Raw genomic sequence first — 25,802 nt, forward strand, 5'->3', positions numbered from 1 at the left:
CTGCATTGCAAAAATTTTCTGGTCTTCATGAAAGTGAAGACCAGCCACTTCAAAAGGAAGATATATGCAGAACAGGGGTGGGCAACTATGGTCCCTTCATGATCCGTGGACTTGGGGGTCGCGACATTAAAAAGGTTGAGGGCCACTGATCTAGCCTCTATTTGGGTTCTGCTTTTTCTGTTCTAACAGTCAGAATGAAAGTGCAATCCATTGACTTCATCCCCAAGGGAAGGATGTCAGCTTGCTTCAGGCCCTGATTAAACAGCGGAAACCCCTCAAAAACACTGAGTTATTTAAAGCAGCTGGCCTGCTCAGTTCTTATTCCCCCCCCCACTCTTCAATCTGCTATTGATTCAGCCTTCGCTGCGGTGTGCTATGAATTAATAGGCTTAGAAGATGCATTTAGTGCTGGCCATTAATAACTCTGTTAGGAAAACTGGATCTAAAATCTTCTGTTCCTTCAGGAGATCAAGGGCTGTTTCACACACGGAGCATCCAGCTTATGCTGTGGACAACACACTGCATTCCTTCCGAACGAGGGCTGTTTCACACACGAAGCATCCAGGTTGCACAATGGACAACACACGGCTGTGGACATCACTGTGGATTGTCCCAGATAGTCCTTGACTTACAACCCTTTGTTTAGTGATTGTTGGAAGTTACAACAAGCACTGGAAAAAGTGACTTATTTTCACACTTAAAACCACTGGAGCATCCCCACAATCATGTGATCAAAATTCGAACGCTTGGCAACTGACCGGTACTAATGACGGCTGCAGCGTCCCGGGAGGGTCCCGGGATCGGGAATCACTTCGCTGCGCTGGCAAGAAAGATGGTAAAATGGGGCAAAATTCACTTAACAGCTGTCTCACTTAGTGACAGAAATGTGGTGCTCAATTGTCGTAAGCTAAGGACCATCTATAACCGGCCCTACAGACGTCTTCGTTGAATAGAGGTCCACGCATGCACTTTCCAACTTTGTGGTGGAAAGTCAAGAACTGCCCAGATGTATTTACAGGGTGGACAAAATGCTTATTTTGGAATCGACACTCCGGCTTCACTCAGGTTTTCTATTTCAAAATGGTGAATTTCCCCCCCCCCCATTTGTTTAGCAATTTAAAGAGAGTTCAAAGGTCCCCAAGAGAAAGGTGGAGGGCTTGCCCTACATTGCTGAGACGTCAGCCTTTTGCTGGTCAGCAAAGCCAAATATAACCCTGTGTGGGGAAAAAAACCCGAGATCTCTTTTCCCGGGACTGGCTGATGCTTCAGGGGACGACCAGCTTCTGATTCAGCTCAGAACAAAAGCGTCTTCTTCAGGCTTCGTAGCCATATATGGTCAACACGTTTGCAGAAGGAATGTCAGTGAATCAGGTAAGCCTTCAGTCAAAGGGAACCTTGGCTGAGCCAAAAACCAAACCGCAGGAAGATGACTGTGCAGATCGAAGTGGGCCAGTGGGAGCCAAGCAGAGGGAAAGCTTGCCTTTTATGGTGAAAGGGGAAAAAACAAAAAACAAAAACCAAAGCAATAATAAATTAAGAAGCTTTGCTGCAATCTAAATCCACCGGTGAGTCAAATTTATTTAGCCGGTGGTGGTCAAGAAACTTAAATTGCCAGAGGCAGAAGCTGAAAGCTCAGCTTCTGATGGGTGGGTTTGGATCGCTACGTTTTCTTGACTCAGGTGTGCAATGCAATTCTTTTTTTCCTTATAAGGAAGGTTTCTCCCTCCCCCTTAAATAATGTGCATGGAAAGATAGTCCTTGACTTACGACTGTAATGGAGCCTGCCCCTTACAGTCATAAGTCATGACAATTTTAAAGGCAGGTTACCCACCTGGCTGAGTTGATTTTGCAACATTATTTTTGAGACTATTATTAAGTGTCTGTTTGATGTTACGACCCCCCAAAAGGGACTCACCAGCCAGATTTGAAGTTCCAACATTCATACATGACACGCCCCCATCTCCCCGTTCACATAACATTTTTGAGTGCCCAGAAACAGCCCACATTTACTGCTGTTTGTAGAATCCCTCGGTTAGGTAATTGCGATTCCCCCCGTTCCTGAAAGTATTTAGTTCTGGTTTTGGAAAAACAAACAAGCACCATAACAAATAGTAGGTTTGTTGAACAATCATAGGGTTCAGCTTATGATCATGGTATTGCTTAATGACTGCCACTTAAAAGCTCGTAAAATCGGTCACAGTCACACGACGATCCATTTTTATGACCATCACAAAAGATGACCAAAACTGTGGGTTGAGTTATGGTTGTTAAGTTGAGGACTATCTGTCTTAGGGGATATGTATGAATTCATAAGTAGCTTCTGGGATCTGACAATCTGGCTATGGCGGGATCCAATCTGAGTCAGTCACTGGAACCAACGGTTCTTCTGAGCTTCTGGACTCATGCTGGAGGCCATCTTCCGGGAACTTCCCAGTCTCCAGGATGTGTGCACTGGATTGTTTTATGCGTAGTATTTATGTGGTGTCTGGTTGTATGTGGCTTTTAGTTGTTGATTGGGGTGTTGATGGCCAGTTAAGTCATTGATCGTTTTTTGTGCTGTTGCCTCCTTAGCTCTTAAATACCTGATAAGCTGGTGGTAAATCAACCCTCCCATTAATTGACAAATGGTCTGTTTCCCAGGCTTCAATTGTTTCTCTGGCTATTTTTGTCCCTGCTCAGCCAACAATCTTAATAGCTGCAAAATGGAATGCATGACTTTGTTCATTGCAATGTGAGGCTACCTGTCAGAATCCAATTATATTTCATTTCTATCTACCTACTCTGATATAAAACCAATTCTTACTCTCTTCTGGATTCTGTCATACTACGGAAGGGGAGGAGGGTAAGCATGGGTTTTTTTATGACTCTCATTTCCTTCATTAACTACAAAGTGACCGGTTGTTTATTCTCTTCGAGAGGACTAACCATAACAATGAGGCCATCGCCTTTCATCCAACTCCCTCTGAAGTTCTCCCCTTTGCCGGCAGTGAGGGAAAAGTGGGGAGGGGGGGAAATGCAACGCCTGGGATCTGGGAAAAGAGAGAATGAGTGATTGTGCCGACGGAGCAGACTGACGGATTGAATCGCCCGGAAGAACATTGAATGGTGGGAGAGGATTCCCCAGATCATGTCTAGCATGCCTGCAATCGGTTTCTCTTAATGAAGATTCCTGTTGGAAGAGACATTCCAAGAGTTCTGTCTTCTTAAGATGTAAAATTGAGGTGGCTCCTTACATGAGTTTGGGTCTCCTCATCTGATCACTCGCTCATGTTCTTGTACAATGATGGTTAGTTTCCTCCCTGTCTGTCCTACATAGATACAGGGGCAATGCATGCAGAGGATCTGGTAAATCTGGATATCTGATTTGTATTTGTATTTCAACTGCAGTTGCAGGCAGTGCTCCTAATTTAGTTCATCACATCTCTTATTCCCAAGGGGTGGAAAAAGTAGGTTCAGGAAAAACTTGCTAGTTCTGATCTTATTCTCTCCCTCTGAGTCTGATTTCCCAACTCAAGCTGCACTTCTTTTGAGGCCGAGTCAAAAGGGATTGTGATATAAACCCAGTGTTCTCCTTGGCATCAATTGCATCGCACAGAAACACAGCCCAGATCTTTGTGGCATTGCACAACAATGAAAAATGTGGAAGGCGATGATTTTGACTGCAGAAATCGCTTCTTCAAGGCGATCAATGTGGAACTCAAGAGGGGAAACAGCGCAAGCCTGCTTGTTTGTTGCACAATGCTCCTTTCATCGCCTCTGAACAGCCGGTCACACAATAAAAAGGCTGGTTTTTCTTCTGGAACAAGTTGTGCGTTAATAAACATCCCACTGCCATCGTGTGGGCATCAGCCCAAAAAGCACAAGGCGGGTGGCTCCATCCTGGGCAATTTTATTCACACCCAGCCAAGCTGCCACCCTGTTGCATCACTGGAGGGTTGATTAAGGCGGGGGAGGCTGATCTGGAAAAGGCAACAGCCAATGGCAAAGCCTAATCACTCCATTTTGAAGGGCTTGGTTTTTTTTTTTTTGTTTTTTTTTTTTTTTTTGCATTGGTAGTCCAACCAGCTGGAAGAGTGTCATTAAAATGCAGTTTGTCTTTTGCAACCAGCTCTCCTAATGGCATGCATTGTTGTAGCAGCAGAAAGTCAGGTATGATCCGGATGGAAAGGCACAGAATTAAAAACCTCCAGGAAAAATAAAATAAATAAAATATCTTATAAATATAAATATAATTTATTTATTTTTTTTTAAAAAAAAACTTTCCTCTGGGAACAACTGGGACTCGAACTCACCACTTCAACGCCCACCTTTGAGGCTTTTGCCCGTCTCTCCCGTAGGAGAGTTCTCATTGGCTGCGACAGCCGAGTTGGGCGGGCGCTGAAGAGGACGCTCCTTCCACAGGAGGGCGCTCGCTTAGGAACGTCTCTCCTAAACCTCCACACCGTAGAGCACAAAAGCTAGAAAGTCAAAACCCTTCGCCTTTCACTTCCGGCATGACTGCACAAAGCTCCCAGGAGGGTTTCTTAGCACAGAGCTGCTGATGGCTAGAATGGCACATATGCAGCACGCGAACTCCGCTTCTGAGGCGCTCTAAGCCGTATGGGTGACGGAGGCGGTGACGTCACCTTCAAAACCGGCCTCCTAGGTTCTCCACGCTCCTCTTGGCTGAGTGCTCTGTTGCTCAAGCGGGCCGGGGGCGGAGCCGCAGCCAGCGGCTGCTCAAAGCTGAGGGCGGCGGCCGGGACGGCGCCGCGGCGAGGCCGCTGAGGGAAATCGAGCATCGGGGATCCCTCCGGGCCTCCGGCACCGCCTCTACGAAGCGAGGCGGCGGCTGCCGCGAAGTCGCGGCCTTGACGGAGGGGGCGGAGTCCGCACGGTGCCGCCATTATTATCCATGCGCGGCGCGAGGCATGGTGGGTGGCCCTCATTGATATTCATGAGCCTCATGCATATTAATATATCATGAATATAAAGGGGAGGCGCCTTATTTTTTTTTCCTTTCTCATTTCCCTTTCCAAGTTCTCCAGGCTTGGTTAGACCAAATAGGTATGTTCTTTTTGAATGTTTTTGGTAAAAAGGAAACTTCCACCTCTTTCCCCCCCTTTTTCTTTGCACAACAACCTTGCAAGGTAGGCCAGCCTGAGACAGAGCAGTTGCATTCCTTGCCCAAGCGCTGGGCAAATCAGTCAACTTTTCCTGCCCCTCCTTGCACTTTGGGCTGCTTGCTTAAGGCTCCCCCTGCCCCCCTCCGACTTTCTCTCCCTTTGTGCTCTTTTTTGGCAGATTTTATTTTATGTGTTAAAGTCAGTGGCTGCCCATCTTGCAGTGGGGCGACTCTGGGTTGCAGTAAAACAGGGAAGAAAAATGATTTTTTAAAAAATGTAAACATAACATTTCTTTTTGCAGGAAAGCTGGGTTGGTCTGTGGGAGCCAAAGGTTTGGAGGCGTTGGGCAGCCCTGTTTCTCTTAAAAATGTTTTTTTTGCATCTAGTGCCTTGTAATCCCGAGTTCAAGCCAAATATTTATATTTATTTTTGTATATATTGCAATTCCCTTCCATCAGGGGCATGGAGAAGCTGGACTCTGCAGCTCAAAAGCTGGTGTTTTTTTTAATGTTTGTATATGTGCATATAAATGTAGTTAGATATAGACAGAGGATAGATAGCAAGGGAATTGTTAAGGGAATTGCATCTGATTTTATGATTTTTTTTTTGCCATGGTTAAGTTTTTAAGTGAATTATGCTGTCATTAAGCAAATCCATTGACCTTGCTTGTTGAAAACAGGCTGCGAAAGGTGATCATGTGATCCCCAGGATGTCGCAACCCTCATAAATACATTGGAATCCACCCATCTTAAAAGTTACCAAGTTTAAAAACTTCTACTCTCATGTCTGCTTTCTCTGCCTCTCAGATGCTACTTTCCAGCTTTCAGTTTTACATCTGTTTAAAAAATTGGTGCAGCCACCAAGGAGAAGCATAAATTGTTTGAACAACAGCAGCTATTTATACACTGCTGAAATCAGAAAGCTAAACCTGGTGGCTTGTGATGTGCTTAGAAAGGCTGTGGTTTTTTTTCTTTACTAGGTTCCTGGTCCATGAACATCAGGCTACCACCGGCCAAGACGTGCTTGTTTGAAGAGATGAGAAAATAAAGGAGCCATATTTCAGCCGTTAAATTCCTGCATATTCTGGGCAAATCTTGACTTGAGTCACACCGAGAAAAGAAGGAAAAGCAATTGCCTTGTGAAGGCTCTTCTCTTATTTTTAAAAAGGAGGTAAATGCCTTCTTGTTTCTGGAAAACTGTCAGAAATTTAACTTCATTATGCAAGCAGAGATAGGCAGCATTCATTGTATATATATTTTATTATTCCTGATATTTCTCATGTGGTTTTTCTTTGACATGTTTTTTGGCTGTAGAATAATTAATCCTTGGGAAACTTTGAGGGTTTAAAATTTGTATATCTGTCACTGGAGCTTGTTTAATTTTAAAAAAAAAATCATGTTCCAACCGCTGACCCAAAGGCTACTGAATACCTCTGTCAAGGCCATCTCGGTGTCCCTCTGCAACCCACTGTTTTCTCCCTCTGCTTGATTCCCCCCATGCCCTGGCAGGGCTGAGTCCCTCCGAGCTGGCTGCTGTTTTGCTCACTTGCCTCTCCTTATTTTTTTAATTTTATTTTCCCGATTTCTGGCAGGATTTCACCGCCAGCTGAAGGAAAATGGGCAACGTGGAAAGCAACAGCTCTTACCAGAAACACCTCTCCAGGTTTCTTTCTGATGAAGTGGCCGACATCGACGGCGTTTTTAGCGCCTTATCTGGAGCGGAGGAAGCCGTCGTCGTAAAGATGGGGAAAAAGGCACAGACCAGGGTGAGCCTTGAAGCACTCAAGGTAAGTGAGCAATGGGCAAGCTCCCTTACAGTCGTAAGTCGAGGATTACCTGTAATTCGTTTATTTATTAGATTTTTTTTTAACCCTGCCTTTATTACCTTATAAGTCACTCAAGGCGGCAACATCATAATGCTCCTTTCTCCTCTTTTTTCTCACAACAACAATTCTGTGAGGTAGGTAGGGCTGTGACTTGGCTTCTGGCCCACGTCAGAGGAGCTGGTCTAGGGTCTTGTTCATCTGCTACTTCTTAACGGCCACCATTAAACCCAACATTTCTGTGGCTAAGCGAGACCATTGTGAAGTAAATTTTGCCCCATTTTATAACCTTTCTTCACGCAGCTATGAAGGGAATCCCAGCAGTTGTTAAATTGGTTAAATTAAGTGAATCCGGCTTCCCCCACTGACTTTGCTTGTCAAACGGTCGCAAAATAGGATCACGTGACAATCCAGGACCCTGCGACCGTCATAAATAGGAGCCAGTTGCCAAGCGTCTGGATTTTGACCCTGGGGAGGCTGCAGCGGTCGCAAGTGTGAGAAACGGCCATAAGTCCCTTTTTTTTTCAGTGCTGTTGTAACTTTGAGCGGTCACTAAACGAAGCGTCGAGGACTGGGTGTATTTCCCTTGATGCCTTTGGTCAGTGGTGGCGAACCTATGGCACGGGTGCCAAAGGCGGCACTCAGAGCCCTCTCTGTGGGCACGTGCGCCGTCGCCCCAGTCCTAGGCCTTCAGCTGGGTTTTATAAAACCTTTTCGCTTTAGGCCTCCGCTGCCGTGTCAAAAAAAAAAAAAGGTTCAATCAATCAGTCAATTTCAACTTCTCACGGGAAAAAAAAAGATCTCGCAAAGTTGGAATTGATTGATTTAACTTTTGAGTCCCACCCAGTCTGCCGTTACCACTGCAGCCACGCCCACCCAATGGGCTACATCCACCCGGCACCCGACGATGCATAAGTGGGTTTTGGGTTGCAATTTGCACACTCGGTCTCTAAAAGGTTCACCATCACTGCCTTTGGTACTTTTCCCAGGCCTACGTCAAGGACTCTCTGCCCCCATCCATGGTTACGAGGCTGTACAGTGGGATGAGAAGCATCCAGGAGACCCACCAGAAGCATCCAGGAGACCCAGAGCCCAGCACGGGGCTGGCCAAGGAGCAGTTTGTGGTCTTTACCTCCACCCTCTTCAAAGGCAACGCCCAGGAAAAGTGTGGGATTGTCCTGAAGATGGTCTCAGATGCTCGGAACACCGTCAAGGGAAGCCAGATCCTAGAGGTAAGTCGACCAACACCTTGTTTGCGTTCAGGGGAAAGGTGAGGTTTATTTCTTCATTCAGCATACGGCCTCTTCTCATGCGGTCATCGATAACGCAACGCTAATAAAGCACATTATACATACCGACACAAATGTAGAGCTGGTATAAAGTAGGTGGACAATACAGCACATAAAATGTTATATGAAGGTTAAAAAAAAAATGTCAGAAAATCACCATCGTCCTTTCAGATAAGCAGTTTTCGCTCCTTATGGGAGGATTTCTTGTCAGAAGCAAACCATCCGACGCCTTTAAAAACCCTCCTTATTTCCTTGAAGTTTGCAGGAGACTTGATCAGCTCTGTGGTTCACGTGCTAAACTACAGGAAGTTGCTGAAAGGGTGGAAGCCAAAGAAGCTGAATAACTCCGTCGCCAGCGTAAAAGCCTTGGCTACTCAGCTGGTCTCTGAGCTGAGATCTGCAGGTGAGTGTGACCTGGGCGACACAAAACGAGGACGTACAACAAAGGCTTTTTTCGCACAGTTTTATTTATTTATTTATTTATTTATGAGACTTATATACCGCTTTAAGTGCAAGCACTCTCTAAGCGGTGTACACCAGTAAGCAATGTATATCTATATATTTACATTGCCCCCAACAATCTGGGTCCTCATTTTACCTACCCCGGAAGGATGGAAGGCTGAGTCAACCTTGAGCCGGTGAGATTTGAACCGCTGACCTGCTGAACACAGTCAGCTAAAGTGGCCTGCAGTACTGCACTCTTAACTGCTGCGCTACCTCGGCTCATATAAGTTTTCTGACTTACATCCCTCGACTTACGAGCCCAACATTTCCGCTGCTAAGTAGGATAGTTAAGTGAATTTTGTCCCATTTTACAACCTTTTTTTGGGGGGGGGTCACTGTTGTTAAGTGGTTATGACATCCGAAGATATTTACAACCCAGTTCTGGAGTTTCAGCGGCAGCACACCCAACCACCCCTGTGGTTTTTAGGAAACATTTTGTCTATTTTAAGTCTTTACCACCCAAAAAAACAAACCAAAAAAAAAAAAAAAAAAACCTGAAGGAACTAATAACGGGTGTTCGGTTCCCGACCGCTGCGTTCACTTTACACCCCAAAAAGAAAAAGTGCAAAAATCAGGCGAGTCACGTGGGGAACCTCAATTTACAATTGACTTACGATGGAAGTTCCAGGGTCCATTATGGCCTTACGTCAAGTCCACTCTGAGGCCGGGGAATTCTGGGAGCTGAAGTTGCCGAAGTTGAGGAAAGCCTAATAATTTGGGGTTGTGTGTGGTGTGGGTACGCTCCCTCTTGCCATATTCTGATTTGGCCCTGGCCAAACCTACGTTTCTTGCTTCAGAGGGGAAGAAGATGGAGGGAGCCTCTGCCCTGGATGCCACCTGTGACCAAAAGAGCATTGAAGATTGGCTTTTCCGAGTCCCACAGATCTCCACCTTCCTCAAGGTGGTGCTTCAGCAGGGCCTGCTCCTCCTCCAGCCTCTCTCCGACGAAGCCAGCGAGATCCTCCATCTGCTGCCGGAATGCAGAGGCCTGCAAGGGACGGCCTTGGTCAGCCTCCTGGACGTCCCTTCCATCATCTACCTCAATGCCCACCTGCCTTCCGAACTTCGGGATCGGTGGCAGCTGCTCTTCGCCTCCCGGGTTCACGGGGAGAGCTTTACGCAGCTGTGCGGCCATATTGTCAACAAAGGTCCCTGCCTTCTGGTGCTGAAGGACACCGACGGCTACATCTTTGGCGGGTTTGCCTCCTGCTCTTGGGAAGTGAAGCCCCAGTTTCAAGGTGAGGGCCTTGAAATTCAAGGTGAGGTCTTTGAAATTCAAGGTGAGGTGAAAGAAAGTTGCTCCCCCCCCACCCGTGGTCTGCAGAATTATGCATAAATTAGACCACATAAAATAATTTTCCCAGCCATTTCGTTGCATCCTTGAGGTGGATTTTAAGTATGTTGATTAAGTATGTTGATGCACCTTTTGGGGTCTCTTGAGGGCACAAACAGACAAACAGATAGCTCACAATGAGAGTTTTAGTGGTAGATACGTAGATAATACACATGCATACAAAGAGTGTGATAGCTCTCGCTATCCACTAGGTGGCAGTCTTCTCTTAGTTTATGATCCCCCCCCACAGATTAGGAGGAAAAAAAAAAGGGAAATGAATGAGGACTAGCAGCTTAACTTTTTCCAGTTAGGGTTCTGCTGGGATGAATCTTGATGCTTTCCTCTCTCTGGTCCCTAACTCTTCCTTCCTTTCTCACTTACAGGAAACAACACGTGTTTTTTGTTTTCCATTTCTCCCTCGCTTGCCGTGTTCACCTACAGTGGCTACAATAACCATTACATGTACCTCAACCACGGGCAGCAGACCATGCCGAACGGACTTGTGAGTAACAAACGGTGGTCCGTTCCAGTTTGCTGTGCCCCCCCCCAAGGCTTTATCCACGATGGCTTGCACAGCTACGCATGCTTTGAAATGGTGTCAAAACGGAGGTCTTCAACCGTGGCGACTTTACATGCTGGCTGAGGAATTCTGGGAGTTGAAGTCCACAGAGTGGCCAAGGTTGGAGACAGACCCCTGAATTCAAAAGGTTCATTTTGAACTTTGCCCAAATGCCACATCTCTCCGCTGTGACCTTCAGCACCCTTGCCAGTGTGAGAACAAGGTGCCCCAACTTCCACAAAAATCAGATGTGACCCCCAGACAGGCCAGGCTGCTTTAATGAGTAGCAGAGGTCCAAAGTGCTTCTTCACAATCATTTTCGAAGTGCATCCAGCCACAGGAGAGGGCTTTTGTGCTTAGCTCTCTTTTTTAAAAAAAAAATAGATTATAGGTAGTCCTCAAGTTACAACATTTCATTCAGCAACCGGAGTTACAATGGCTCTGGAAAAAAAAGGGACTTAGGACCACTTTTCACACCTCTGTAATTGGTCCTGCAGGTGTCCCCATGGATTGGAGGCTCATTCTAGCATTCTCCAACCTTTTATTACACCAACACAGGCATGTCTGTAGTCTTTACACTAGACTGTTCCTTTTCCTTCCAGGGCATGGGAGGGCAACATGAATACTTTGGCCTCTGGGTGGACAGTAACTATGGGCAAGGCCACAGCAAAGCCAAGCCCCGGTGCACCACCTACAACAGCCCTCAGCTGTCAGCCAAGGAGAACTTCCTGCTGGATTCCATGGAGGTGTGGGCCGTGGGAGACTTCCCTGAAGCCAAAAATGTAAGTCTTGCCATTCCAAGCAAAGCCACCTTAGATGCTGATGGAAACTTCCTGTTGGGCCAAGAGTTACCTGCCCCAAAGTAGGGCTTGAAATCCACGAGTCAGAAGTTTGGGCTTCTCGTTTGCACCTGGGGAGAGGCTGAAAGGGTCCTGCAGAGAAGATGGGAAAGATCCTCAGGATGGGTTGCATGGAAGTCAGCCAAACACATGACCAAGTTAGGAAGAGAAGGAGGGGATAGGTCTTGGGGGCTCTGTGGTGTCCTTGGTGTCTCTGAGTGGCCCGTGGGAGAGAAACAGGGTGAACACAAGACAGAATGATTGACAGGGAATGGAGGAAGTGGGGAATTACAGAGGCCTCCTTAAGCATGTCTGACTTCAACCCGGGCCTGTTTGGCAGGTGGTTGCAGTTGCCACGAGGATGTAAGCTCCGATTGGCCTTTTCCAGGATGAAAGTAACTCTTGAATATGCAAATCCTTTGCTTTCCTAGGTTAGGGAATACTATTTGAGCAAGAACAAGGAGGATTTATCAGAGTGGATTGAAAAGGCCTGGGATTTCTTGGTGGTTTCCTATTTACCTACTAACCAGGTCCAGCCCTGTTTAGCTGCCTCCTAACTTGTCACCACAGGCATCAACTTAGATTAAAGCTTATGGTTGTAAGCTGCCCAGGATTACCCTGAGCTAAGATGGGAGGCCTATACATTTTATAAACCAGTCAATCAATCAATCAATCAATGTAAAAGGATAATTTGTGGTCTAACGTATTGGGTTTATCTAGCCCTTGGCTCATGGGGTGAACCAGCCCATCAGCTTCAATCAGCACAGGGTTGACTTGCTTGCCCGTAGCCCGTTGAAGTGTTTTGCTAACCTGGGCTTAGTATTGTGCTTATTCAACGCATATTCCATCCATGCAGCTCCACTCCTAGCAAGGCAAATAGGCTAATACAGGACATTGACTCTTAAATTCTCAGGAATTCAGTTTCTAAGATCTTAACACAAGTGGGCGGCTGTGTATATATTGATCTGTGGCTTAGCAGTTGTATTTTCTCTTTCTTTTGAACAACTTGGAAAAAAACCCCAGTGCTCTTTGATTCCTTCCTCCCCCGCGATGGCCCAGCTTCAAGAGACTTACCAGTCAGAAACTAACATAAATTTGCTTTCTGGGGCAGCTCTCTCATCTGACCTAACCTGTTTCACTGATTAGGTCAAAGCAAAACCTTTCCATGTGTGCCAAGCGGTAGGAGGAACAAGGAATCCACCCAACTTCCTTAGATGAAGTTTCAGGATCAAACACAATCGCTTGGGGGGGGGGTTGCAACCCAGACCTGCCCACCCTCGGCTGTGGTTGTGTCTTTTTGTCCCCCAATTTCTCTTCTGGGTTTGGCTTTAGGGAAAGGGGCAGAAGAGCATCTTAGACAGCGATCCCGAGGCCCAAGCTTTGCTAGAGATGATGGGGAAAAGCCGCCAGAGTGATGGGTTTCGGGAACCCCCTGAAGATGAAGAAGGAGACAATTAACATCTCATCTCAGATATTTTTTCCCACCAAGCCTGACCAGGATTTTGCTGGAACACCTTCCGAGCTTTCTATTTTCCACACGTCGGTATCCGTTGCCCCATCTTTTAAATGTGACGAGATTCCGTTAAATAACAATTGGTGTCTGTACGAACTTTGGACGTATTATCTTCAGGGTTTTCTTTTCCAGGGATTGGGCCTGTATTGTACTAAATTCAGGACCTCCTTTTTCTTCTTTTCACATTATTCACATTTATTTTGGGCTCAAGGGGGCCCACCCAAGGGGACTTCCAGATTACTGGTAGAAAAATATTCCTTGGAGGGATCCCAGTTCACTCACAGAGTCCTCAAAACTCAACGTCTTCCATGCAAATTGAGCCCTATTTCGTTGGGAAAATTTAAATGCTGCATAAAAACGTATTTTGGGTTTGTTGAAGTGCCATATTTGGAAATCAGGATTTCATATCTGAATTAATCACAGCAATATAAACAAGTGGATCAGATTCAGCATGCGTCTTTTTTAGAGACTGGACAAATGTTGGCTGTGAATTTCCAGCTTCGTGGGGCATCAAAAAAAGCAGACTGTTAATGTGTGACTCCAGCCACCGTTTTTTTACAATCCTAATTGAACACCAAAATCGCAATATCCCATTGACCCCCATCCCAGAAGACACCAAGGCAGACTTTATTAAGAAGTGTTTTTATTACATCTTAAAATAAATAAAGGCAGGCAATTCCTCAATTTTGAAGGGGAGGGGACACAATTGTCGGATGACTAGATAGAATCCAGGCGTCATTTTTGCAGGACCGGATGGTTAAAAACAACAACAACGGATCGGTCTGGATAGAGTTGGGGGCAATCAGAGATGTAGAAGAGACGCAAATAGTCCCATGGTAGAACTGTAGAATTGGAGAATCCAACCGTTCCCTTGAAATCAATTGAGGGCAAGGTTCCAGCCATGCCAGGTTAACCAGATAGGAACCACGATCCGATGAGCTATTTCCACTTTGTTGTGAGGCCACATTGCAAGCCTGAACATGCAGATCTTCTGCTGCCTCCTTTATAGTCCAAGAAATCAGGCAGGGTGTCTTTGAACACCTTTCCCAGTCCAGCTGAGGGCTACGCTGTCTCTTATTTGACCGTTCCTTTGGCAGCGTCTCTTTGCCCAATGCCCCAGGGTCTCTTCCCTTGCGCCGTTCTGTTCCATCAGACCATTTCCAGCGGCTTGTGATCTGCCTTGGGCCTGCAGCAATATTTCTCGCACGTTTTGACCAGTTCTGAGAAGATGAAGACAGAAGACGCGAGGGCGGTGAGGAACAACAGATCTGTCAAGAGAAGGAAATGAAAGGGTTACTAAACATGGACAGCAAAACACCAAGGGGGCATCGGTTAGCCCCTGAGAATCATCTCTCTGTTCCCTTGGAATTGCATTTTGAAGGACTACTTTCTCACAGTTAATGGGAGCCATCAAGATGCTGACATGAACATGGAAGGGTTGGCGGTGAATTTTTTTTTCCAGAGGAGGAGATGTGTCCCCCAAACCTCGTAATTTTCATGGTTAACGTTTTTTTGAAGGTGGCCATTTCGACGTGTTGAAAACAAAAGACGTACAGTTTTCAAAACGAGCTTCCTTCCTTCCATTCCTGATGTTCATGAGCTGAATTTTGCAGACCGTGTTATTAGGGCCCCGACAATCTATAACCGAGAGCTTATTTTTATTTAGTAAGATTGAAATCCTCCTTCGAAAGGGTAGCTCTGAGACTTACCCAACGGGCCTAAATTCTCTGTCTGGAAGATCTTCTGCAGCGGAGGGATGTAAATAACGGCCATTTGACCCAAAATAGATCCCAGCACAGAATATAAGAACATGCGGTTTCGGAAAAGGCCAATTTCTATTATCAGTTTCGTCTGGAAGAGAAAGAGCAAGATCAATCATTCAATAAGTCATTTGGTCTTTTTTTTTTTTTTCCTTACGTGAGCCCAGCCTGGTTTTTTCCAAAACAGATTTATTTTTTTAGCAAGTCAGATGATTGGGTTGTATCACGTATTCGATAGCAAATCAATGCAATGCCAGTGCAGGTATTTTTTTAAAGAGCAGGGGCTTTTCTTATTATTGTTGGTATCAATAAGGAAGTTCAATGAGAGAATTTTGAGTGAATTTAGTATTTCTCCTGCATTGCCAATTTGTGGTTTTGTATTTAAAAGGGGGTTATGTATCCTACCAAACCAGAATCTGCTTGCTTTTACTTTGTAATCTAAAGCTAAGCATGCTTGCTTAACTACGGTTTATGGCTTAGTACAGTAAAGGACTGCAGTAGATTATGGTTTACTTATCAGCCAAGGTGAAGCAAACCATGACTTACTAGCTTTTCACTATTTTTTACTGATTCAAAATAAAATTAGGTAGCAGTTCCCTGTTCAAATTCTTTCAAAGAAACAGTGACTCTTTGTTGAGGGTAGCAAAGCAAGTTGTTCTTGCTTTGACTTTAAATTATTCCCCCACTCCCAGTACACTGTCTTGAGTGTTCCTGTCCAATTTTGTTGGTGCTTTGATTCACCCCAAGAGTTTTATTTCATCCCCAGAAATCTTCTACCTCAAATGACTGGAAAAACACTGAAACAGGACTTATTAAAAGAAACAGCACTGAGTGAAAAAAGGGAGTTCAGGAAACATTCTCTCCCTGTCTCTTTCTCTCTGCCTCTGTAAATAATACACCTTTCCTAATTTTCCAATCAGCAACCTTCGGTTTACCGAAAACAGGGTTATAACCATTGTGCCGTAATAGCATTTCTAGCAAAAATCATTCTAGAAGATGTTGGAGATTAACAGGCGAATAAAAAAAAATGGAATTCTTACTTTAAAGCCAGTTGTTGTGCCTGCACGAATATACATTTTGATGCTGTAACTTTATAGTTATTCAATTTAATCTTATATGTATGTGTATCTACATGCATGCATGCTTGTGCACGTATACGTTCTCTCTCTCTCTCTCTCTCTCTCACACACACACACACACACACACACATACACAGAGAGAGAGAGAGAGTGTGTGTGTATTTTAGCTTCAGTAAGATCTACTCATAGGAAAAAAAGGAGAGATTGTTTTCCTCCGACTGGAAAATGGGAGAACAGCATAACAGTAAGGAATTGTTCAGTGGGAGGGTGTAGGTGCCTGCTGTTCAGATTGAATACCTTGCACACAAACACTTGCCAAAGTATCTCAGTTTGGACAGGATTTTCATAAGCTAAAAGAGGAGCCATTTTAGGCTGCAGTGCAATTCTGTCCTGCATCTCTTCCCAAGGAAAACAAGAGTTAAGCTGCCTCTCGCTCAAACGCTCTGCACGTTCCTTTCTTTATCAATGGATTCTGCGGAATTAGCTTCCACTCTCACCTGAGATCGACAAGCCAGGGCGTTGAAGAGGTCAAAGAAAACAAAGCAAGTGAAAGTCATTGTAGTTGTCCGGGGCGTTATCCCACTTTCTGGAATCTGGAAAGGCAACGTGGTAAAAATGTATTTATCAAAGAGGGGAAGGGGGGGGAAACCCGAGCGTCAGCATGAAGACCGAAGGCTCTCACAACGAACCTTTGTTGGTAAAGTCACAATCACCTTGAAAACAGGTTGTACTTCTTTTGAAAAAAAAAAAGGTTTAGAAGGAAAGTAATAGTGCCAAAGCAAATAAATAGCACGGGCATAAATCTACACCTGCTGATAGACAAGTCACCAGAAGATTGGTCAAGGCCGAATGCAACAAATGTGCCCATTTTTGCCACTTTGCCAATGTCCACCTGCAAAAACTCCCAAAGGGGCTTTTGTTTTTCTCAAAAGGCCACTGGACTTTCTGTGTTTGTTCTCTTGAAGACGTTTGGCTTCTCATCCAAGAAGCTTCTTCAGTTCTGACTGAATGGTGGAGGATGGAAGTAGTAATTATATCCTTGCAGTCATCTGGTCGTTAGCACTCTCAGACTCACTGAGGCCGCTTGGAGGTTTATCTGCACCCCTTGGGGTCTCCTGAGTAGTGCAAATGGGTGCGGGGCCTTTGTGGAACCGCTGGAACGTCTTCCAGGAAATCCCAAAAGTGCTTCATCAAGAGGCAGCTCGACTGTCTTTGTTCTTGCTGGAAGATGTTTGGCTTCTCACCCAAGAAGATTCTTCACTTCTGAAGAAGCTTCTTGGATGAGAAGCGAAACATCTTCAAGAAAGAAAGCAAGGAAGCGAATTTGCCTTTTGGGAAAAAAAAAATCACCTTTGGGACAACCATGACCTGGAGGAATGGTTGGAAACTGACCAAAGAGAGAAGCAACCTGGAATTAAGGAGAAATTTCCTAACAATGAGGACAATTAACCAGTGGAACAGCTGGCCTCCAGAAATCGTGGGCGCTCCATCACTGGAGGTTTTTAAGAAGAAGCTAGAGTCCAGGGGTTCTTAACCTTGTCAACTTTAAGACTTGTGGACTTCAATTCCCAGAATTGTGGACTTCAACTTCTGGAAGTTGAAGTCCACAAGTCTTAGAGTTGACAAGGTTGAGAACCCCTGAGCTAGACAGTCACTTGTCTGAGATGGTATAGTTTCTCCTGCTTGAGCCGGGGGGCTGGACTAGAAGACCTTCAAGGTCTCTTCCATCTCAATTCTATTCTAAAGGCTACTGAAAAAGTAATTTGTATGTCTTAAAAAAAACCAAAACTTTGGTTTGGATGTTCAAATTCAGCCAATTTGCACATCCTCATCCTGAATGCAAATCCAGAGCCGAGTAGCGAAGGCTCAATCTCTGAGTTGGATGCATTAAGGGAGTAAAAAAAATTCACGTCAACGAAATGTGCATATTAGGGAAAATACAGGAACGGTGTCGACAAAGAATGATGGAACCAGGGATAGTCTGTGATGATCTACTACAGTGGTTCTCAACCTTTTTAATGCTGCGACCCCCAACCGGTCGTAAGTCGAGGACTAAACCGGTCGTAAGTCGAGGACTAAACCGGTCGTAAGTCGAGGACTACCCAACCGATCGTAAGTCGAGGACTTTGCCCGGGAGCGCCACACATGCGTGGTGCCGCCTCCTGCGCCGGCCGAGGCGTAGCTGGCAAGCGGCAGAGACGGAGCAGGCCGACCACCGGCTGGGCCACCAGCTGGCCCAGCCCAAGGGAGGTAAGGCACCCACCGGAAAAGGGGAAAAAATGGCAGACAACCTTGCTTGGCGACCCCCGTGAAATGGTCGATCAACCCCAAATGGGGTCGCGACCCATAGGTTGAGAACCGCTGATCTACTAGAATCTCACCTCCTTCCAAAAGACGTAGATGGTCCCGGCGATGATAATGGTTGCCGAAAGTATAATTTTTAGAATCAGGGACTTGCTGAGGATTGTATCGGTGGTGTTTCTTGGAGGCTTTTTGATAGCATCTTTGTCTACTGGCTCAACACCCAAACTGTTTCCGATCCCAGGATAATAATAATAAAGAAGACATTGTTTTACAAACACAAACTAATTGCTTATTCATATTTACTAGGGAAATCGCCCTGGTTAGGATTTGAGTCCCTAAGGGTGGACGTACCAGACTAAATATGGACAGTGCTAAACTTGGAGAAATTTAGAGATACTGAAATAATTATTTATGAAGAAAATAAGTTGAGGTATCATCTTAATCATGGGGCTTTTGCTGCTCTCTGAGTTGGTGGTTTTCTTGCAGACATTTCATGACCCAACTAGGTAATACCATCAGTTCCAGCACCGTCTTTGCACTGTTTATGTTACTTAGTTGGGTCATGAAATGTCTGCAAGAAAACAACCAAGCTCAGAGAGCATCAAGGACCCCCCCCCCCAACAGTTCAATCCTGAGCTACCAATATTCTATCAGTATCATCTGAATTCTTGAGAAAAAAGAAAGATTTGATAGTCGTTCTGTAAACTCTCATTTCAAAAGAGCTGATTGTTGTACAAATATTGAGTGCCTATATTTGTCTTTGGTATATTTGTAGCTTGGTGGAAGGATGAGTGTCACCCAGCTTTCCCTCAAAGTCACTTTTCATATCCAATTTCAAACAAGGATTTTCAACTTCTGCTTTAATTATATATTTAAGTTTTTATGGGAAAAGTAGAAAGGAATCAGATCTGGATTTGGGGATGGGAAGGTCCTAATTTTCATACCGGGCTGCTCACCTTTGAGCTGGGGGACCATCCATGATGATATTGATCCATAGGATCTGCATAGCGTTAAGTGGATTTGGCAAATTGAGTATCGTGGACAGAGCTATTAAACTTAAAGCAGAGATGCTCCTAAAAGGAGGAAAAGTAAAAGACAAAAAAAACAATCAACATTCTCCATTCCTCTTTGAAAACAACCTCAGTTGCATTTTTTAAGAAAATTTTATTGATTTTCTAGTTTTACATTTAAATATTTGAAAAGCAACATGGTGACTGAGTTGGTCAATAATTCAATAACATACAAATATCTTTAGTACAGATCTCAAACTATTACATTAAATGTTTCCTCTCTTTTCCCCTGAGTATTTACTGTCTCATATTTAAATTGATACAATTCTTATTATATCAATTAAATAAAAACAACTTTCTTACATTTATCAATAATTTTTAGGTTATACATATCCTAGTTGTTTTAACATTCAATCGTTTTAGACAATCAATGTCCTGGTTAGTTTTTCCCAATTTTTAGTTTCCCATTAATATTTAAATTTAATGTTTAGTATTTATGATTTCCAAGTTTTAAATAACCTCAGTTCCCTTTATCATATTCTTGGGATCCAGTGATGACTTACGTGCTGAGTTGAAATCGAACAAAGTTCTTAATGTTGTAAAATATGCTCTTCCCCTCTTCTATGGCGTGTCTGTTGGGACCAAAACACAATTTCCATACTTGGATATAAATAGTTAAGTTCAGACAGAGTATCATCCATTTTTTGTAAACCATTTTTATTTATATATTTATTTGAATAGAGATCTTTTTCACACCAGGACCTTTTCGCACACTGTTCAGATCTTCAATACAGGTAGTTCTCGACTTACCATTGTTTGTTTAGTGACTGTTTCGAAGTAACAATGGCACTAAAAAAAAAAGTGATGCATGACCATTTTGACACGTTAACGACCGCTGCAGCATCTCCATGGTCACAGGATCTTCGATTGCAATCTTCTGACCAGCAAAGTCAACGGGGAAGCTGGATTATCTTAGCAACTCAAGTTACTAACTTAACAACTGCAGTGAATTATTTAATAACTTGGGCAAGAGACGTCATAAAATGGGGCAAAACTCACTGAACAACTGTCTCGTTTTGCCTCAGAAATTTTGGGCTCAATTGCAACTCGTAAGTCGAGGACTACCTGTATTAGGGATGTAAGTCAGAAAATTGTACAAAACCTTTGATACCGGCTCCGTTTTATTACCTTCATCCAGGAGTCAGTGGGAATTTTAACAGCGCCATGGTGGCGCAGTGGTTAGAACGTGGTATTACAGGCTAATTCTACCCACTGTCAGGAGTTCGATCCTGACTGGTTCAAGGTCGATTCAGCCTTCCGTCCTTCCGAGGTCAGTAAAATGAGGACCCGAGATTGTTGGGGGCAAGGTGCTGACTGTGTAAACCTCTCAGAGAGGGCTGTAAAGCACTGTGAAGCAGTATATAAGTGCTATTGCTATTGCTAATATCAGCAGTCGGCCTCCATCATTTCATTTCCCCCCCCCAAAAATTCTACCCTCTTCATCCCCAGTGGAAGAAGTGGGCATGAATGTACACTCAGGAGTGCTCAGTGGGCTGTGCAGTGGTGCCTGGTAACATCAAAGGATTCCAGAAATTGTGTGTGTGTGTGTGTGTGTGTGTGTGTGTGTGTGTGTGTGTGTGTGTGTGTGTGTCGGAGAAACATTTCTGGGATGAACCACTTACATGATTGCTGAGAAATTGTCGTCCACAAGAATCATGTTGGCAGCCTCCTTGCTGACATCCGTGCCGGCCCGTCCCATCGCAATCCCAATATCGGCAGACTTCAAAGCCACGGCGTCGTTCACACCGTCCCCCGTCATGCCCACGATGGCCCCTGCCTTTTGCAAAGCCTGCAGGAATGACAGAAGAGTTTAGGTCTCAGCATCCGCCTGATTGGATTTCTTAGGTAAGTAGACGGAAGCTTTGCTCTGGAAAAACGAAGCAGACTTAAATTACAGGTCATCCCCGACTTAACAACCACAACTGGGCCCAAAACATCTGCTAAGCAAGGCAGTCCTTAAGGGTAAGTTGCGGCCAATTTTATGCCCCTTTTTTTTGCTGTGCTCGTTAAACGAATCACACGGTCATTAAGAGAATCCAGCTACCCTCGTTGACTTTGTTTGGCAAAAGCCTCTGAGAAAGTCACACAGTGATCATTGTGACACCTCCCCCCCTTTTGAATGATTGTTAAACAATGGTCACAAGTCAAGGACATTTATTATCAAGAAAAGAGCTAAATGTTCAGAGTTGGGATCTTAAGTTATTGGTGCTGAAATGTACACAGATGTTAAGTCGGCTTTTGGAAACCTGTAAGCCTTAATTCTTGCAATTAAAGCAAAGTAAGATTTGTGATCTGCTGAAACCTCCTTATCAGAGATTAAATCCAAGGATAAATGTTCATGCAAAGATAATTGCTAGACTCAAATTAAACCACGTTCGTATTGATGCCTTAATCCCACATTTGCCAAATGGGTGCTTATCCAGGTCTGTTTAAATGATTATCTGATTGTCCCTTCATGATTGTCATAAACTGGAACAAGGTGTTTGTGGATTAGCTCTTGGGAGTTTTTTGAGCTAATTAACCGTGCTCCTTTTAACCCACAAGAAGCCACATGGATCAACAACAAATAAAAGTTACTTGCACTTTGGGCAAAGAAAACAGTAATAATTCGACCAAGGCCACAGTATATTTTTACTAACAAGTTCAATCTATTTTTGCCTGCAGTTTGTTGTTAATTCACTGCTTAAGGAAGCAGAACAGAGTTGGAAGTTTCCTTTGGTCAACTAAAGAGCAACTGTCTGATTTTGTTACCACTAAAAGATCCAGTCCTAATTTTTGCAAGGAAAAAATCAGTGATTAAAAATACTCCCTAGTTTGAAATTATTTCATTTTTCACTATTGGAATAGCTAGGCAGAGACAGTCCCTTCCTCCTGATTGTCAGCAAAGAATGAGTAGACCTTTATTGTTGAAAGGAGTGCAAGAAGAATGAAGGAGGAGGATGGAATCTCAGTAGGATCTTATTCTGCAGTCAACAATGAATGTGAAAGGGAGATCACCAAGAAGCAGAATCCATTGCAAGGAAGGGAAAAATTATGGCCCTCTAGACTACAATCGAAAGGGTACCTTTATTATTTTAACTTTGTGTTTGGGGCTTGTTCGGAAGAAGATGGAAACCTGGAGGAGGAGGGGAAGAAGAGATGTGTGTGAGACCATGGCTTTGAGAAGAGTTGCCCAACATCAGATTCTCATGACTCCTTCAAACACGGTTACATTTTTGACTTTTGAAGACAGCACCGAGTCATCAATGTTTTCCAATTCTTCCCCAGACATAGCGTTCATTTTCCCATTACAAAGACCAATATTCTTCCCTGCAATGAAAGAAACGCATTAAGCATATAATAACAGATTTAACTTATACAAACCATACGTACATGGAAGAAAAAATGGCTCATTATGGTTCAAAAGGGGCATTTTTTAGTGTTTCAAAATTGGATCGCCTCTGAGACTTTCCATGGTGGGGTGTTCTGGACACTTCTAGCCTTTTTCTTGGTCTGTGATTCTCTGGCTGCATATCTTGAGTGAAGGAACCAATAAATGATCTTAAGGGAGCTGCCGAAGATGTTGGCTTGGAGCCAGATTTAACTCCATTGGAGTTCTTGGACAGAAATAGCCATGCAACCTTTTTCAGAACTTCAGAGAAGGAAATCTAGAATAAAAATAAAGCTAGGATCGTGCAAAGTTTAACTTTTGCCTTTGGATTCTCAAAAGGTTGCAGGACCATGACATGTGACTTCTTTGGAGTTGGCAAGGGAGGAGAAAGAGATCTGCATTTTCTGAATTGTGAATGAACTCAGATGATGCAAATGACAAATGGTTGATGATCTCTGACTTGTTAAATGAGCAGCGTAAAGCAGTTTGTAATTAAGAAAATAGTATTGTGTGGGAATTTTGGGACCGTTGGGTTAGATTAGAGGAAAACAGCCTTGCTGTGTCCAACCTGAATCCTTCAGCCCAGCTTCATCTATATCTAAGAGTAAATCAAAGTAAGGATCAAAGCAAATGGGACAGTCTCATTCCCCCCCCCCCCAAAGGCTGCATTTCATGTCTTGCTTACCAATGGCCAAAGCTGTTTCAAAGGCATCTCCAGTTATCATTTTCACAGCTACACCTGAGTTGTTGAGAACTTCAACAGCTTCTTTGACGCCTTCTCGTGGAGGATCAATTATTCCGACTAGACCCAGAAACGTTAATCTGCCAAGTTCTGGGCCAGAAGCCAGGGCAAGCACTAAGATGAGAAAAGGAGACTGAAAATAACAATGGACCATATTACTTTCCATTTACATTACTGGCAGGAAGTGGCCTCTGGAGATTTTGGAAAAATGCAGTTGGTACAGAACATTGCAATGTGATTCTCTTGCTAATAGGTCATGTTTGACCCCTCTTAATTCAGTTGGGCTGTCTTCCAATTTTTTTATCCATCCAAATAAAAAAAGTACATTCTAGATTTTTGGCTCTTGCCTATAAAATAAACTCTTTAGGGTCAGGACATTAAAATTACTACTTCTTTCTATGAGAACCTTCCACTAATTTACAGTGTTTGTAAGAGGTGCTGCTTCATGTCCCATTTCTGAAAGAAGTTAGGGCTGATTTATTTACTTAGTTCAACTGCTTCTAGGGTTGCTTCAGTTATGAGGCTAAACACCCAGCAGTAATATAAACACAGCGTCAATGCTACATTTCAATCACCATAGTAATTAAACAATAGCATATAAAGTTTCAACTGTAATAATCCTTAATACGAGTAAATGTAAACAAATTGTCAGGCTTAGCCCAAGATCCTCATGAAACAACCCAGCCAATGTTCAGTTCATTTGCTTACGCACAATAGACAGAATCTTGCCAGATTAAACAGTTACTACTCTCGCTTTTATAGATATGCCTTTATGAGAATGAATGGCAGAGCCTGGGAACAGAGTCAAGAGAGGAATCAACCTAGAGTCTCAACATTCCCACAAGTGGACTAAATCTAACCCTCTTACATTCCATTAACCCTTAGCTAGTGCAAAATGTTCTAATCATTGACTGACTAGATTCCTGTCCATAGACATGAGCAATACATCAGTTTAATTGGAACTTAATGTGTGGCCCTGCTTTTTAGCACCTGACAATACCCTGGGAGATTATAGCGAATGGCTGTTCTAAATTTCTTCCTCTGATCCAGCCCTGGGCCATGTTGCTTCGTGTCTCACCCCTCTGCCTGGAATTTGCTCCTTCCTTCCTAGGAAACTACCATTTCACTGTAGTCCATCACATCCATAGCACCATTCATAATCAAAATATTCTGGTCATCCATCTCAGTCTCCTCCATTGCTCACATCCCTGTCTCCAAATGTTCTTTGAAAGAGCTTTTTTGAGCCTGGAAGGTTTTTTTTTTGATAATGCTATCTTTAGTATGGAGCTCTTTTCCTTAGTTGGCCGAAGACTTCGGTTTTGTTCAAGAATCTGAATTTGTTGAGCACATCAGATTGGGGTAAAATGAGGCACAGGCATGGACTGACCTCGCAAGCCAAGGGAACCCATGGCCTTTTCTTCTTGGGCGTAGGAAGCTTTCTGTTGGGGAGTCAAGGGCAGAGCAATCCCCCCATGGTTGAACATGGTGCAATGCTGCATCACTTCTCTAAAGGCCCCCTTCATGAAGTAGATGTCTTCTTGATCCTGGGAGAGGAGAAGGTGGAAAATACAACTAGGAGAACCCAAAGGTGCTTTTTTCAGGAGGCAACTGGACTTTCTTGCTTTTCTTTGAAGATGTTTCGCTTCTCATCCAAGAAGCTTCTCTGGCTCTGACCAGATGGTGGGGAATGGAAGAATTTATACTCCTTGCAGACAGCTTCCATTCCCTCCCGACCTGGATGACTGAGAATCTCCATAGACACAACCAGGAGAACATTTAGAAATGTTGACCCTTCTCTATCCTAAATTAATTGGTTGGTTTGGTTCTATTATATACATAATATCTTTAAAACATGGCATGCTGGGCCATATTAAGAAAGGCAATATTTTGTTTCTCCAACTTGGCATGTGTCGGAGATAGCTGTGAGGTGAACCTTCACGCTAAGCTATGACGTAGTTTATTTGACAAGGGTTTATGATGTGGTTTGAATCCCACAAGGATAGAGGAATACAGAGCATAGGAGCAGAACTTCTTCCTGAAGGAAAAAAAACAGTCCAGTTGCCTTTTGAAAAAGCACCTTTGAAACAAAGAACCCTATTTGAAAAGTCCCCTAGATCACCCAGCCTGGAAGGCCATTGAGTAATGAGCTTTCCTTAAAGCAGTGGTTCTCAACCTGTGGGTCAGGACCCCATTTGGGGTTGAACGACCATTTCACGGGGGTCGCCAAACAAGGCTGTCCACCATTTTTTCCCCTTTGGCCACGCCCCTGGCACCCGGTGATGTATAAGTGGTTGGGGGTCACCACAACATGGGGAACTGTATTATGGGGTCGCGGTATTAGAAAGGTTGAGAACCACTGCCTTAAAGGGAGTTGTGAGGATTAGAAAGAGGGAAATGGTGAGATATAACTGCGACAACATGTCGTTAACTAAAACGGATTCCTACGTGAATGGTTTCTTCTTTTAGTTTCTAAGCTTGATCTGGAGACAACTAAAACAAGCAGAATTGTTTCT

The 25,802-nt window shown here is 44.0% G+C and overlaps 2 protein-coding genes across 3 annotated transcripts in view; one reads left to right on the top strand and one right to left on the bottom strand.

The window, feature by feature from the left end:
* Nucleotides 1–4,342: 4,342 nt before the first annotated feature.
* MEAK7 (MTOR associated protein, eak-7 homolog) lies at nt 4,343–13,409 on the top strand. 2 transcript variants are annotated; one of them, XM_039356022.1, is made up of 9 exons: nt 4,343–4,913; nt 6,085–6,275; nt 6,697–6,891; nt 7,917–8,159; nt 8,475–8,619; nt 9,518–9,958; nt 10,437–10,555; nt 11,215–11,394; nt 12,784–13,409. In XM_039356022.1, exons 3-9 carry the CDS (start codon nt 6,721–6,723, stop codon nt 12,907–12,909), a joined length of 1,425 nt encoding a protein of 474 aa, XP_039211956.1. In that variant the 5' UTR covers nt 4,343–4,913; nt 6,085–6,275; nt 6,697–6,720; the 3' UTR covers nt 12,910–13,409. The 2 variants fall into 2 exon arrangements, with proteins under 2 accessions (XP_039211956.1, XP_039211957.1); XM_039356023.1 differs by lacking the exon at nt 4,343–4,913 and adding an exon at nt 4,936–5,046.
* Nucleotides 13,410–13,590: 181 nt separating this feature from the next.
* Nucleotides 13,591–25,802, bottom strand: part of ATP2C2 (ATPase secretory pathway Ca2+ transporting 2) — a 31,107-nt gene continuing 18,895 nt past the window's right edge. The window contains exons 17-27 of the mRNA XM_039356021.1: nt 24,677–24,833; nt 23,233–23,403; nt 22,389–22,486; nt 22,242–22,292; nt 20,800–20,966; nt 19,681–19,749; nt 19,064–19,180; nt 18,185–18,332; nt 16,301–16,396; nt 14,674–14,815; nt 13,591–14,232 (exon numbers count right to left, since the gene is read on the bottom strand). Of these exons, the coding sequence (XP_039211955.1) occupies nt 14,114–14,232; nt 14,674–14,815; nt 16,301–16,396; nt 18,185–18,332; nt 19,064–19,180; nt 19,681–19,749; nt 20,800–20,966; nt 22,242–22,292; nt 22,389–22,486; nt 23,233–23,403; nt 24,677–24,833 (1,335 nt within the window). The 3' untranslated portion in view covers nt 13,591–14,113. The remainder of the gene's footprint in view (nt 14,233–14,673; nt 14,816–16,300; nt 16,397–18,184; nt 18,333–19,063; nt 19,181–19,680; nt 19,750–20,799; nt 20,967–22,241; nt 22,293–22,388; nt 22,487–23,232; nt 23,404–24,676; nt 24,834–25,802) is intronic.

This window comes from Crotalus tigris, unplaced genomic scaffold (genome assembly GCF_016545835.1).
Source record: "Crotalus tigris isolate CLP2741 ecotype Arizona unplaced genomic scaffold, ASM1654583v1 scf7180000018783.1386937, whole genome shotgun sequence".
Classification (NCBI taxonomy): Eukaryota; Metazoa; Chordata; class Lepidosauria; order Squamata; family Viperidae; genus Crotalus; species Crotalus tigris.